We start from the raw sequence: 14,587 nt of genomic DNA, 5'->3' as shown, positions 1-14,587 counted from the left end.
CATGCTTTTCTGTAATCATAAAGGCTTCTGCAATCTCCTTCCAAGAAAGGATTAACTAAAGCAAAAGCCTGTTTTCATGGCTGCATTACATCAGGGATTTTGCTGGCAGAGCTATGTTGATTACACTTGGTACTGTAAACCAAGTCTTTGTCTTTATACAAGCAACTACTACATTCAAAGTAGTTTTACTGGTTTTGGGTAAATGCACCATAAATCCAACTCTCTGAACATTAAGAAGCAGTATCCAAAGAAATGAAGGCAGGGACCAACAGACAACGCAGGCACAGAAACATCTGCCTGTTTCCAGAAGAATCACACAAGAGACAAAAAGTAACTGAAGACTGAAGGCAGCCACATCACAGCTCTTATTGCACAGGAATGACAGGAGCAGGAAATGAAGTATCCACGTGAAAAATCACAGAAAAATTGTTCACCTACTTGTATGCAAGTACCAATGAAATACACGTGGAAGTACCTATTCAAGGGGTTTTCACAATACCACTACTAAGGAAAGATCATTCTTAAAATGCATTCAAGCTTGAAGTCTATGCAGTATTAGCTACAAAATGGTACCATTATCAGAATGAGACATTCACTGTTTAAAAGAGTGAAACTTAACTAAAACAACTTGCAGAATATGCCAAGTTAACAGTGCATGCAATAAGGTTTTATCCCAGGAAAAGCAGGGGTCTGGAAACAACATATGGAAAACTATAGGAAGACACCAAAGGCAGAAGGAAATTACTTGACTGGGGCAGAAGGGCCAAGCATCCTTAGAGCAGCAGCATGATCTTCAGAAAAAAGCGAGAAGTTTTATAGTTTTACAAGCAGTAGTTAAGATCACTTTATAATGCACAAATTTTATGTGTAATATTATAAAAAGGACAAATATAAGACATCATAAAAATCTCTTCGGTATTTTGTAATGATCCTAATTAGGTAAACAGAAGAAAACCAGAGTATAAAAGCACTGCCTCAGCAAAATAAGTTTTATCTGTTAGACTTATGTCTAAAGCAAGATGAAGAGCTAACAAAAGAATTGACATCAAGGCCCACTCAGAACATCTGCAAGCCAAATACTGCACATCTGACAGGTGATCAGTAGATACCAGTGATCAGAGAGAACTGCTTCTCAACAGAGGCTTGGACTTATGGTCTTAAAACTGAACGCTTCAGAAAAAGGTGCCTGGCAATTCTTAATGGTTAAACTAAGGCCATTCAGCTGCAACTAGATTGCACTGGATGCTCTAGTGCTTTTGAGACATTCTGTGACCACAGTTTAGAAGCTGAGACAATGTAGTATTTTAGATGTACTGTTATTTTCGTACTTTTAAGAGACAGTACAGAATAGAGCCACATGAAATGCTTTAGTGCAGCTACAAAACCCCAAGACTTCAAAGAAACAGAGCCATAATGCTCAGTATGAAAATTCAGTGAAAAACTTCCACCATCTACAAAAACGTCTATGAATATAATGACACAAAAATGCTAATGATCCTTCTACCCCATCCTAAAGAAGAGATATCCCCATTAATTCAACTGCAGATAAGGCTTGAGGCTGGAACATGTATTTAAAGTTGACCTGCAAATGAAAAATTCACCACTTTTTTTTCCCTATTGAGAAGAAGCCAGAGAGGCTCTCACTTCTCTCCAAAAAGTCTCCCTCTACATTCTCATCAGAGGTATAACACAGGAACACATGATGTCAGACTTAATTACAACCTTAAGAGGAACTTGTCACTCTACTCTTATAAACAGAGAAATGACTAATTCACAGAGGGAAGATGTCTCTGATAAAAAGGTCTCTTACTCCAGCAACTTTCACTGAATGGCTCAAGAAAACTTAGACAACATCTGATCATAGCACACAACAGATGGTTACAGATGGTTCACCTTTCAGAGACTCCCAAAACATGAAATTCTGAACATTTAAAGTAAAAACACAGCATATAACCCATTACTCTTGCCTGCTTTGCCTCTTCTGTGCATTAAGAGGGTTAAGCTACTATTTCTCTTTTGCAGGTCAACTTCAATACATTAACTGGAAGTCACTCACCCATGTGCCATGCACCTAAGCTTCTAGAAATCCTCACCTAAAGGATCCTAAAATTCATCTTTACTTGCACATTAAAAAGCATCATTTGCAAAGTGAACTAATGGAACACACCCTGGCACTAGGATGTATCTCAGAGCACTTTCCCATCCTACAAGCAAGTGCCAGGACTAGAAATCATTTAAAATTTATTGAGGACAAGAAAGCACAAATAAAGAAACATATGCATTAAGAGAAATTACAACCAAGAGTTAGGATGTGCCTCCTGCAGCCTCAATTTTGAGGAGTCAGTTAATAAGTGTACAGGTCTTTGTCTACTCAGATGTACAGCTAAGGAGTGACTTTTTAGAACAAGGAATTCAGACTTTATCAAAACAGCACCAATAACTGTGTTCATTACACCAATGGCTACCATGGCATGCATGTGTACAAACCTTTCAGGCAGTTGTCCACAGCTGGTCATGAATAAAAAGGCATATAAATTTTTCTCCTCTTTTATTACAATGAAGTTTATAACAGTACAGAAAAGTCACATGACCTTAGTGGGTCAGTTTACTTAAACCCTGGAACAGGAGGAACTCTAAATACATTAAATATTGTTACAAGTTCAGACTTTAATGTACAAGTAGTTGGGAACAGTTACAGCCCTCACCAAACTATGTTGGGGACATGAAGTCCAACAGCACTTGAAGTGCTGTGAAGGCATCATTTCACAAATAGCAATGTAACATTACAGAACTTGCCTTTAAGGTGGTATGTTCATGTAATTCCAGCGCCTTCACAATTTAACGAACCATATTTACTATACTTCACTTCTAAAAACCTAGATGAAACATGAAAAAGAAGCCATACAGTATAAATTGCAACATCAGGAAAAGTTCCTGTTATTATTCCAAATAATATTTCCCATGTAAAATAAGAATGTCCAATAGCTCCTTGCATGTGGGAAGATACTTATTTTTTTAAGAGTCACAATGAAGCCTTAATTGACGGAAGCTCGGCTATATTAACAGCACAAGATGAGAAAAGGTTTAATCTCCAAACCTATTAGAGCGTGAGTAGGAGCATCAGTAGCGGCCACCTTGCGACATTACGGGCGGTCTCATTCCCATCGGAGGGCGAGGAGGTCCACTCTGGTACGGGGGCACCATCGGAGGTCCCTGACCGTATGGAGGCATTGCTCCAGGAAGATATCCTGGCATGCCCTGGTGATGAGCACCATACTGACCTATAAACAGAATAGTTAAGATGCAAAGAATAATTTTTAATTTTTTTTTAAATAGTGAGAAGTGTATTGTGTGAAAAGCTTTACCCCTCCCTGCCAGCATAGGCAACTTCACAAATCTTTCCAAAAATAGGAAGCTGGGAAACGTATGATTACCATGAGGTGGCATGGGAGGTCTCATTCCTTGTTGTTGTGGAGGAATTCCTGGCTGTGGTGGCATCATACCTCCAATTGGTCCAACTGGGGGATTACCCAGGGCAGCCTGGCCTGGTCGAGGAAGATTGCGCTGGTATTTAGGCAACTGTGCCCTTCTCTCTTCCTAAAAGCAGAAGAGACAAATCACAACACATCGTGTTAAAACTCACCAAAAGCAAAGTAAACAGAGGTGCAACAAAATAGATTACTAAACTATTTTAACTACCTTACAAATTCAAAGACTACTAGTAACATTACCCAGCAGCAGTAGGATTTGCCCCCCTTTCTGCAGACTTTCTTCCTTAATACAGACCAATTCGAGTATTCTGCATGGAACTCAAATCCTCCCTTTCCCCCAGCTGAATAAAGCCTTTTTCTCTTAAAAACACAAACCTAAACATCTCTGAACTGTAATTAATGTTCATGTTTCATCCATAAATTCCGTATTTCTAACTGCTGCAATAGCATCAAAACAACTTCAAAGTGTTCAGTCTTTTGTTCTATACAAAAGTCCAAATGCAGTAAAAGTCCAAATTGTATTTTGGATTGAGAGATTTCCCACTACCACCAAAGCTAAGGCTTAGACTGCAGCAAGATCACTGCCAATATGCCAATCATAACTCAGTTACATTTTTCTGCACTCTCACCATTACTAAAATACACATAATGCAGAGCACAGATGAAACTCCATTAACCTGCCATATCATTACAAATCACATTTTTCAGTAAAACAATGAAAACATGCTACTTACCAGTGATATATCCTCATCTGGATGGATCAACTTACTGGTTGCACTGGTTGTTGTGAGGGTAGCAGGCTTACTTGTGATAGATGTAGCTGGTTTAGCTGCAGTGCTGTTTGTCGTGCTAGTGGTTGAGGCTGTAGACTGTGTGTAAGCCGGGAATGTTGGTTTGGGGGGTTCCGTTGTTGTCGCAGGTGTAGAATTCAAAGGTTTGAAATCAGTACCAACTGGCCCTGGCACAGCTGCTGCAGCCTGTGAAACACACAGACAGGTCAGCATTTATTTCTCAAACAAAGTTTTCATTTAAGAAAACTTAAATGATGACTGTTAGACCTCTGAAACATTCCAGTGAGATATATGATTATACAAGCTTGACAAAAGTAAAGTTCAGCCTTATTGCATACTAGAGCAACTGAAACCAAGACAAAATAAACCCCGGTATGTACACATATACACACACACACAGAGGAAAGTCTAAAATCTGCAGGTCAAAAGCCACCACAACAAAGGAACAACAAAGAAAAAAACACCCTACTATTTTATCTCAAACACCAAATTTGGCAAATACGTAAATCTTTACGGAATCGCTATTTTTAGGAGCCTCTAAGCATAGATTTATTAGTCTTTCACTAAATTAACATATTTCAGCAACTATTAGTTTAGAGTACAGCTCAAAGTGCTAGTATTCATTAAAATTAGGTATTTAAGAAATATTTTAATCAAATATTTAAGAAAGCTCTATTGTGTCAGGGCTTTAAGCGTTCTCTCTATAAACACAATGTAGTACTTTCACAAAGTACTATGTCTATCTGTTGCAGTGTGAGGTATTAGCTTGTCTCAGTATCCCAGTTCTTTACCCAGGTGTACCAATAACCCCTCCCTTCCCCTCCCTTGCCCCTGCTAAGTGCTGTCAGTCAATCTTAACATTCCAGCAAAGGCATCGTCTGATTGGCAGAGCTCAAAAGATGCCTCTCAGCCCTGGGGACATTGGGCTATTCAGGTGTCATTTGTCCCTTGAGACTTCCCCTCCCTTACCTGGTTGGTGGGACCCCTACCCCTTCCCTCCCCCTCTCCCTGGGGTTAAAAGACACAGCAACCACGAGGTTCTTCGTTCTGTTGGGAGTTGTTGCTGCATTCAGAAGCCTGTGTGCCAGGAATAAAGCTCTGGATCGAAACCCTCCAGCAGGACCCATCTCCTTTTTCCTTCACTTTGCCTAAAGCCTTTCCACCAGAGGTAAACCTGAGCTCCTGCTTGCCTGGACTTGTCCCAAGCACCCAGCTGCAACATCCAGCTAGCCAAAGGTGTCTCTGAGGTGAAACCACCCCAGCTGCTGCCCTTGGTCAAGCAGCAAGGGTCAGACGAGCCCAGGCACATTCCATCCGGCAATATTGGAATTTAACTCTAATATCTATCCACAGAACTATAATCTTATTGGTGAATAAAGAATCAATGGAAGCAGGTAAGAGGTCCACTAGAGATTTCAACATTTCATCTCTCCTACTCTTTTGTTACAAAAACCCTGTAAAAGTCTGTTTTGCAAAGCTGTATCTGAAGACACAGCAATCTCCAAAGCAAACCTTAGTTATGAGAGAATGATTTTGTTTCTAGTCACTGGATATTTACAACTATCTGAACCTCTCAATCAAAAAAAAAAAATTTAACATTTTGCACATAACGAAAATTTAAAATCCCCTACATTATGATGTAACATATTAAACAACATAAACTAAAAAGCCTTCACCATGCATCAAGCTAACCACTGCCCACTAAAATGCATTTAACTGCTTTCATGCTCTTTTAACCCTTTAGAACCAGGATGTTACATTTCATTCTTTCACACTAAGAAAAATTGGGCACTTTGACATGCTTATTTCTCGTAAGATGCAACTCATAATCAAGGACTCTGCAGTTTTACCAGCTAAACATAATCAGGAATATAACAAAAATTATCTGAAGATGCTTAGTCAATTTTAGATTTTACAGAATGGTCCAAAGGGTTAAGTTGCAAAGCAATTTGTTTTAAACTGTGACTTCCTGCGTACTTGTGCTGTGCTAGGAAACAGAGCGTTAGAAGATGCTGAGAGACTTTCTGAATTGGAGGAAGCTGCACTTGAGCTTGTGACAGGTGTCCCCATCTGTAGCATAAAAGAAAGGAAACAGTGAAAAGTCTCCAAACAAATGGGTGGAAAGTATCCAGATGAAAGGATTTCTTATATTAAGCCCTTTCTTATGAAAGGACTGTATTTTTGTAAACATGTATCGTCCCCGCAGAAGTCCAAAATGCAAACAGTACATTACAAAGGCCTCTGCAACATACTTGAAAGCAAGTAAGAACTCCAGGACCCATGAAAAAGTGCATTCAAAGGGAAGAGGTCACAAGCCACTATCAATTCCCCACTTCCCCCCACAAAACATTGAAATTAACTTTTCACTACACTGACTTACTCCTAAACTTTTTGAAGTAAAAAACCTCCTAACTCAGACAATGTTTAACCAGTTTAACAAGACTACAGAATAAATTCGTCCATTTATCAGTAGAGAGCCCATTGTGAGTGAGAACAAGTAATGTCAAGATTTTTAACTTGAAAGGTAGAGTTCTATGCAATCAGACTCCTGTAGCTAACACAGCTCTTCACCCACCCAAAGTTCCCTTCACAACAACAAATTTAAAGGCCTTTAACAGTGTTTTGCCTTCTCCTTTCTTCCCCACTGCTTACAGAACTTCTGTCTGGTTTCACAGCTACTTTGAGACAAACAAAAGAATACTTTAAAATTCATTCAAGCACTACACTGAATTAAACATCAACCCAAGCAAAAACCTGAACCAGTCATTTCTTAGATCTCCTCAATAATAAATAGGCACTATTGACCCAGTGGCAATTTGAAGAATATAACAAGAGATTCCAGGCTCTGGGATACCTTACCTGCCCTGCACTTGGGAAGAGTGGTTTAGTAACTGGAGGCTGTGGAGTTGGTGCTGTTGCAGCAGGAGCTGGAGGCCGGTTCAGAATGCCCGGGGCTGTAACAGGCTGTGCTTGTGTCATTGGAGGCATGCCAGGCCGAGGCCCAACAGGAGGGGGCATCCCTACAAACCACAAACAATGGGCGGCGGATCAGGCTCCAGGAAGCACCAATATTCCTTTAGACAATCCCACTCCCAGCGTTCCTTAGAACAAAGTTTCCCACTACAAGATGTATTTTTAAGGCAACAGTAAAATAAAACATGACAAAGGGTAATGCCAGCAGTCAACAGTCAATGGCTATGCACAGGCAGTAACCTCTAATACTTCAGAACAATGTTGGATTAAGCTGATTTTTCCTAAAGCTGCAATAATGAAGTTTATGCCCCCAATAAACCAGTACAATTCATGCAGTAACTGTTTCTGACACACTGCAGGTATGCTGCCAAGAGCATGGCTGATACTGTTACAAAATCTAAGAGAGACTGAATTGTTTCTGAACAGTACCAGAAGTGTGACCAAACCACTGCCAGCTTTGCTGGGGTCATCAGTAAAGTGGACTGGGACATTTTACAGCGTCACCACAACACCTGCACTTGGTGTGTGTGGAGCTCTAGGAGAGGGTCAGTGGGAAGTTAACAGCTCCCATGGGTTCCATCAAGCAAACCAGTTACTGGTCAGATGGAACACCCAGGGAACTTGGGGCTACTTAAGAGCTGCACAAGCTCAACAAACAACTCTTCTAGCTACAGTAAGAGACCAAAATGTCAGTTAAGTTTCTTCACACTGCAGGCTCATTAGCTGGGTAAACCACCCAACAATTCCCCACTTTCCACATTTTCAGTCATTACTGTTTTCCAACTGCAGCCACAAACATTAATTAAAAAAAAGGGATGAAGAGAGACCAGGCAACACAACAGTGTGAGAAAATGCAATAAATCAAAGAAACAGTATTCTGTTTTTTACTTTAACAATGGTATAAAAGTAAAATAATTATTTATAATCAGAAGCTATAAATCAACCACCTCTGCACACAGTGGCTTCTGTGGCAGTCCAACCACATGAAGGTGGTGGGTGGTGGCATAAGTCTGTATGTTTGTTACATAAATTCTAAATCTTAGTAGAAAGAAATAAATATAATAAAACTCTCACCATAGTACGAGTTCGACAACCCTGACCTACCTGGTGGCATACCAGGCATAAGAGGTGGGATTCCTGGACCAGGAGGCATCATTCCACCCATTGGCATCATCCTATTGAAAAGAAAATGAGCACTGGTATGAACACACATGATAAAGTTTTAAGAGAATTGGCACATCCCTGTATTAGACAAAAAATAATGGTAAATAATTTCAAGAAGCTCTCAAGAGAGGGAATTCCAAACCAGCTCCACAAGAATAAATCCAAAACATAACCCAGCACCGAAAACCCCAAACACTTATTTGAACTTTAATTTCTCAAGATCTCACTGTCTCTAATATGAGATTTCCAGAACTAGTGTCTCTTGAAATCTCTGTCAAGACTACAAGCTGCAGCCAAGTGTTCCAAGAACCTGATCTCAGTACATTCATGGAGTCTGAATGTAGGAAAACCAGCTAGCTCCAATCACACTACAATCACTGTATATCTGCTACTACTCCTCTCTGACACTGACTGTCAGATAACCCAGAACTGTAGAACTATCCAAAAATTATTGTCAAAAGCATAGCAGAGATCACAGGGCAAGAAAGCTTCCAGAATTTCAATTAGAGAAAACAATCCATATACTAATGATAAAGTGGGATTTTGGTTTTTTAATATGAGACATCCTCATTGTAACATATTTTTCCTCCACATTAAAAAGAAACCATTTGGTTTCTCTTCCTAAATGAATATGTATGAGACCTTTACAGGGAACAAACAAGTGAAGCTTAATTTTGCTTAATTTTTTGCATACATTCAAAAACGGATTAGGGAAACAAAATAAAATAAAATAAATAAAAAATAAAATTAAAAAGTAATGTTTATTACTTTAGCGAACAAGATAAGCTGATCTGCAGTACTCCAGTACAAACCAAAACCCCACTAAGAAGCAGTTTCTGTTTGTATGACAGTTAAGACACCTTCACCACTGCTGTTTTCAGATCAAATCCCATGAACAAGTGAGCATTCTTTCTGGCAAGGCTGATTTCTGCTCTCAACTCATCTATCACTGCTACACAGGGAACAACCACTGCAGAAGCAGCAATGACTGAGAACACAGACCCATCATCCCTTTTTTGGTTGGAGAAGGCAAAATCAGTCTTGCCACCCAGCAGACATCAAAACAAGTGCTGAATGCTCATTGCCTGCTGTTCCAGAATGACTTCTGAGAAACTGCAGATAGTGCTAGAACTGCTGTCACACTAACACCAAAGTTGCTTTGTCTCTCCTAATTCTTTGGTCATTGTTAAACAAAATTTAATCAGGTTACGAAAGCAAAACTTTCGATTAGAATACACGAAAAGCATAATGCAACATCATCCTCTCCTCCCAAAATGAAATGCAGTGAAATTTTGGCAAATTAATTTGTGTTTCTACAGGTGACATAACATTCACCTGAAATTAAAAGGGAATTTAATGAGGACCCAGTGTCCAACAACCTGATTAAATTCTGCTGAGTTTCCACCCAGAAAAGCTAAATTTCTGATCAGCATCCACACCATGTTCGACTATGATATGATTTTTCAATTCAAAGGCTGTTAAATCAATATTTATCTCTCAGAAGCTTTCACCTCAGTTAACTTAAAGTTTAGATTAAACGGAGCTCCTACACAATGTCCTGCAGCGTGAAGTATCAACCACATGGAGCTGTTCAAGCTCTGGTTCAAGAGAGGCTTTAAGTCTCTAAGGGTCTGTTTGGTTTATGTTTTGTAGAATGCATACAGTTTCACATACAGTTTTGTAATATTCATTTAGATAAAACATAAAAACATCACGTATTATACAGTAACAAAACCTAACTAGACACCTTCCCCACATTCTTAGGCAATATTCAAAGGTTTTCAGTAAAACAATTTCTAGCTTATCAAAAACATGACATAAAATGGCATAATGAATGTACCTAGAATTACATTAATGAGATGCTTACATGTTTCCACCACAAAATGACTGCATGTATTTTCTCTGTTGATGTAATCTGTGAAAATTTATGACAAAATCAAAAATCTAACTGTGAATTTCCAAACACATTGTGATAGGGTATGGTGTCAACCCCATAACAAGCATAAAAACCAACATCTTTTGCCCAAAATACAATAAAAATATAAACATCCATTACTTTTTTTCTGTTATGTTGATGACTGATAACCAGATGCACAAAATATGTGCAATACACAAGGGAATAGTGGCTCACAGAAGGCTCTAAACCAACACAACAAAATTTTGTATTAATACATTACTACTTAACAACTATTAAGTTAGGAGAAAGGCAAGATACTTTATACATAAACCCAGTCTGGCCATATTTTACATGTTGGTTTACAGCCATCCAGTTCTTTGGTTAGTCTTAAATATTTAAGTTACAGAGTTCACAATTCCCTATTGTACATTCTTTTAATTAGTTTTACTTTTTCTGTGAGTTTAAAATGCACAGTATGAACATGTAATATTAAGTCTTTCTTGCTACTCACCCAGGTGGCATTCCAGGCATAACTGGAGGCATTCCAGGCATCATAGGCGGAACACCTGCCATTAATGGGGGTATACCTTAAAAGAAAAATAAATTTTCAACAACTCTGCTAACATACAGTTGCAAACAAATGCCATCTGATAAGTTTACACTGGATAAATGCTTTACAGCAAGTTCTAAAAAATTGGGTTTTGAAATAATACTACAAACAGTGCAATATAAGTACTATCTGCAAATTTGACTTTATTGATTGTCCTCAACCCTGCAAGATTGGGAATTTCCTTAGTGTCTCCAAAGAAGACATCTCACTACAAGAGACCATTCTTCACCCACTGATCAAAACTCTTTCCTCACTGTATCTGTGGCCTGTATATGAACGACCTGTTCTGTGTCAGAAGTTTACAGATGCACAGCAGCTCTGCCCTGTTTTCACAACCCTGTTATAAACAGTATGAACAAGTATCACTGGCAGACTTCTGTTTGAAGCACTAACCTGTCCTACCACCAGATGCCTTCAATCTACATGCCAGCATTAGATATATGAATCTAGTCCACCATGGAAGATGTGCTCATGCACAGAGCAGGGAAGAAAATGAACAAACTACTTATCTGCACCTCCCAGAACTATTCTGTGACCCCAGTGATAAAAGGGCAGATTAGTACTCAAGCATACAAGCAATAATTCATGTTTCTATGAGGTTTTCAGCAATGACCTAACATAACACACCCACTCACCTGGAGGCATCCCTGGTGCACCTGGCACAGGAGGCAAACCTGGCTGTGCCATTGGGGGAATGTACCCCTGCTGTGGCTGAACTTGCTGGGGTTGAAATGAAGTTGAAGCTGCAGATTCATCATCTTCATACTCATCAGAATCATCCTGTTGTTTCTTTTTCTGGCTCTCTGCAGACAGTACAACGCATACGGTCAAAATGAACACAAAGTATATTCCATAAAATTAACTAACAGCAAAATTCAAACCCTGCCAGTGTTCAAAAAGTCACACAAATACAAAGAAAGAATGCTGTGTGAGCCCACCTGCAGCCACAAATAAAGGGAAGGAACATGACTCACACTGTCACTACCCTGAACATACAGAGGGATCTGCCCTTGTATCAGTATCATGCTGTCCTGCATAAACCAAAGCAGTTCAACCAAAGGCCTGAACAGCAAAGAAACTGAAGCATTTGGGAATCACCAGGACAGTTTTACCTGTAGCCTTTCCTCCCCTTACTCTCACAAATAAATGACCACGTCCATATTCGTTAGGTAATTGTTGTAGCTGCTCTGGCAGCAGCTATTTCTGAACAAGAAAGGAAAAATCCCTCCCACGTGGCTAGCAAATGCCTGGAGCTGCTGTCAGAGAAGGAATTAAATCCCACCCTCACGGAGTGCCACGGTTGAGTAAGGAACACACCAGGGAAATGACAGACAACCAGCCACATTCCACCTTACCCTGAGTTTTTTGTTCAAGTAACCTCCTCCGTTCCTCCATGTCTTTTTCTGGAATGCCTTCCATTCCATAGATTTCCAGTTCAATGTCTGTTCTTCCGGGAATAGCATTTGGAACAGCATCTATTGTTTCTTTATGTACCTAAAGAAAAAAAAAAACCTAAATAAACCCTGCTGACCACTTTTCAGGGTAAATTCTCTGTGTTCTTCAGGCAGTTCGAAGACAGAAAAGAAACATCTTTAACAGGACTAATCTCTCGGGCCAAGCATTTTCTTGATCTGTGCCTCCTAATCTCTGGTAACTACTATTACCCCTAAAACTAGCTTACATTAACTTAGAAAAACTGAGACAGAGCAATTCCTTCACTCCTACAAAACACTCCTGAGAAAGATCTCTCTGCACGGCGGCCATTTGACTGCTGACACAGCAGGACTCCTGTGCTGCAAAGAGGCCATTGCTGCCTTTTCCTCACCAGTTTTACAGACTCTGGAAGCCCCCAACCTCCCTTCTTAAGGACACTTAACTTAAATTTTAAATACTGTAAAGAAAAGCTCATGTAAATCTAAAACTCCTTACCTGCATGCAGTGTATAGCTAAACCAGGTCCTGTATACAGTTTCTTATGACATATATGGCATTTAAAGTGCTTTGCTTTTTGATGCTGTATAAGGATTTTTTCATCATCAAAATCCCTATTACAGTACCTATTGAAGACTGTTAAGGAAACATTTCATACTGGAAGTGACCTTTTAGATAGGACTAAGGTAATGAGCACCAGTGTGATTTTTCTGAAGCAAAAGAAAGGCACAAGAAGCATCTCTGAGCATTCAAAGGGTGACAAATATTTAATGGATGTCTGAAAACAAACACCCTCATCCAGTCCAGCACACCCCTCTTTACACAGGTACAGAAGAGGGAAGGTGTCTGCACACAATCAGAATCATCATGAGTCTATATTGCTTGACTCGTGGTTTTCAAGTCCTACCTATTTTTCTCTTCAGGGGTGTGAATGCTGCTACAGCATTAAAGGAGAAACGGGCCTGAAATCAGCAAAAGGGAAATTATGCAAATCACTCAGAAGTGGCTCTTTAATCAATTACCAGTAACTAACAATCATAAAAGAGAAAAAAGGTTTTAGTTTAAAATTCCCTTCCTCTTCCACTTATCCAGCTATCAATTTTTATGGCACATCATAATTTGCTGCAGTAACTGAAGAATTCTTTGCTTTTAAGAAGAAATATTTTAAGCAAAGAACTGTTTGGACATCTACGTAATACAAGAGGCAAACTGCATTTCCTTTCCGTGGGTCAGCACTGATATTTCAGCAAATACTCCACACATTTCCCTAGGTGAGACGAATACACATTAGCTATTTATTATTAAGAAAATGTTAACATTGTTAACACAGTGTCTCCCGTGCTTCCACCAAAACGTGAAATAATGTCTAAAACAATCACAGATGCCTCCCAAGACAAAATGGTAAAATACCTCGGAGCACCTTTTAAATTTCTTTATTAAACAATTCTAAAGGACAGAACGTAAGAGATAAGGTAGATTTATAATCACTCCACAACAGTGAGTACATTCAGAAGGCGTGATCAAATAAAAATCCACCAGTATTTCTGGATATTGAAAAATTAAACCCGATCATGATGCAGCAATTATAAACTGAAAGCTCCCCCCGTCACGAAAACAACAAAAAACAAAGCTTTAAAAATTCTCTTTTAACCACATCCCACCTCATTCCGTGAACTACGTATTTATCAGTAGCAGGATTTTTTCCCTTTAACATCCTCCCTCGCAAGGGATAAAAACAATTCTCCATTTCCCGCTGCCCCGGCTTTAAGGATCGGACGGGAGGCCGCGGCCTCGGCGAGAGCGACAGGAGCGGGCCGGAGGCCGTGAGGGGGGTGGGGAGCACAGGAAGGGCACGGACTGGGCCCCATCCCGAGGAGCACAGCGCTGGAACAGGGCCAAGCACCGAGACAAACCGTAAGGAGCGTACGGAGAAGGGCTGAGCCCCATCTCGGTACGAGACGGAACGGGACCGAGGCCCGACCGCGCCAGGCCGCGCCGCTACCCTCCCCCACCCAGCTCTCTGCATCCGCCGCGTCCCACACAGAAGGATACCAGCACCAAGGCTTCAGCTGCTTCTTCTTCTTACGGCCCATGGCGGCGTCACCCCGACCGACAAGGCAGGAGAGCCGAGCGTTCCCTCAGAACCGCAGCGACCGCGCGGCCGCCCCGGACCGAGCGAGAGGCACAAAATGGCGGCCGAGCTCCCTCAGGCGCCGCTGCGGCCTCCGAAC

General features: G+C 40.3%; 1 protein-coding gene across 10 annotated transcripts in view; it reads right to left on the bottom strand.

The window, feature by feature from the left end:
• Positions 1–14,587, bottom strand: part of ZNF207 (zinc finger protein 207) — an 18,224-nt gene extending 3,637 nt beyond the window's left edge. Inside the window, exons 1-13 of one of the 10 annotated variants that reach the window (XR_004061244.1) lie at positions 14,409–14,587; positions 12,856–12,982; positions 12,282–12,420; positions 11,562–11,729; positions 10,828–10,903; positions 10,287–10,334; positions 8,330–8,430; positions 7,142–7,302; positions 6,260–6,352; positions 4,226–4,468; positions 3,435–3,597; positions 3,098–3,281; positions 2,797–2,876 (exon numbers count right to left, since the gene is read on the bottom strand). Coding sequence is in view for 9 of the 10 variants with exons in the window: in XM_030961805.1 (XP_030817665.1) it covers positions 3,121–3,281; positions 3,435–3,597; positions 4,226–4,468; positions 6,260–6,352; positions 7,142–7,302; positions 8,330–8,430; positions 10,287–10,334; positions 10,828–10,903; positions 11,562–11,729; positions 12,282–12,420; positions 12,856–12,982; positions 14,409–14,449 (1,521 nt within the window). In the remaining variant the exon portion in view is untranslated. Of the gene's footprint in view, positions 1–817; positions 3,282–3,434; positions 3,598–4,225; positions 4,469–6,259; positions 6,353–7,141; positions 7,303–8,329; positions 8,431–10,286; positions 10,335–10,827; positions 10,904–11,561; positions 11,730–12,281; positions 12,421–12,855; positions 12,983–14,408 lie in introns of those variants that run through there. The other 9 variants (XM_030961805.1, XM_030961804.1, XM_030961806.1 and 6 more) reach the window with 9 other exon arrangements.

This window comes from Camarhynchus parvulus, chromosome 18, assembly GCF_901933205.1.
Source record: "Camarhynchus parvulus chromosome 18, STF_HiC, whole genome shotgun sequence".
Taxonomy (NCBI): Eukaryota; Metazoa; Chordata; class Aves; order Passeriformes; family Thraupidae; genus Camarhynchus; species Camarhynchus parvulus.
The sequence above is the reverse complement of the archived record's forward strand: the minus strand, read 5'-3'. Positions and strand labels throughout refer to the sequence as shown.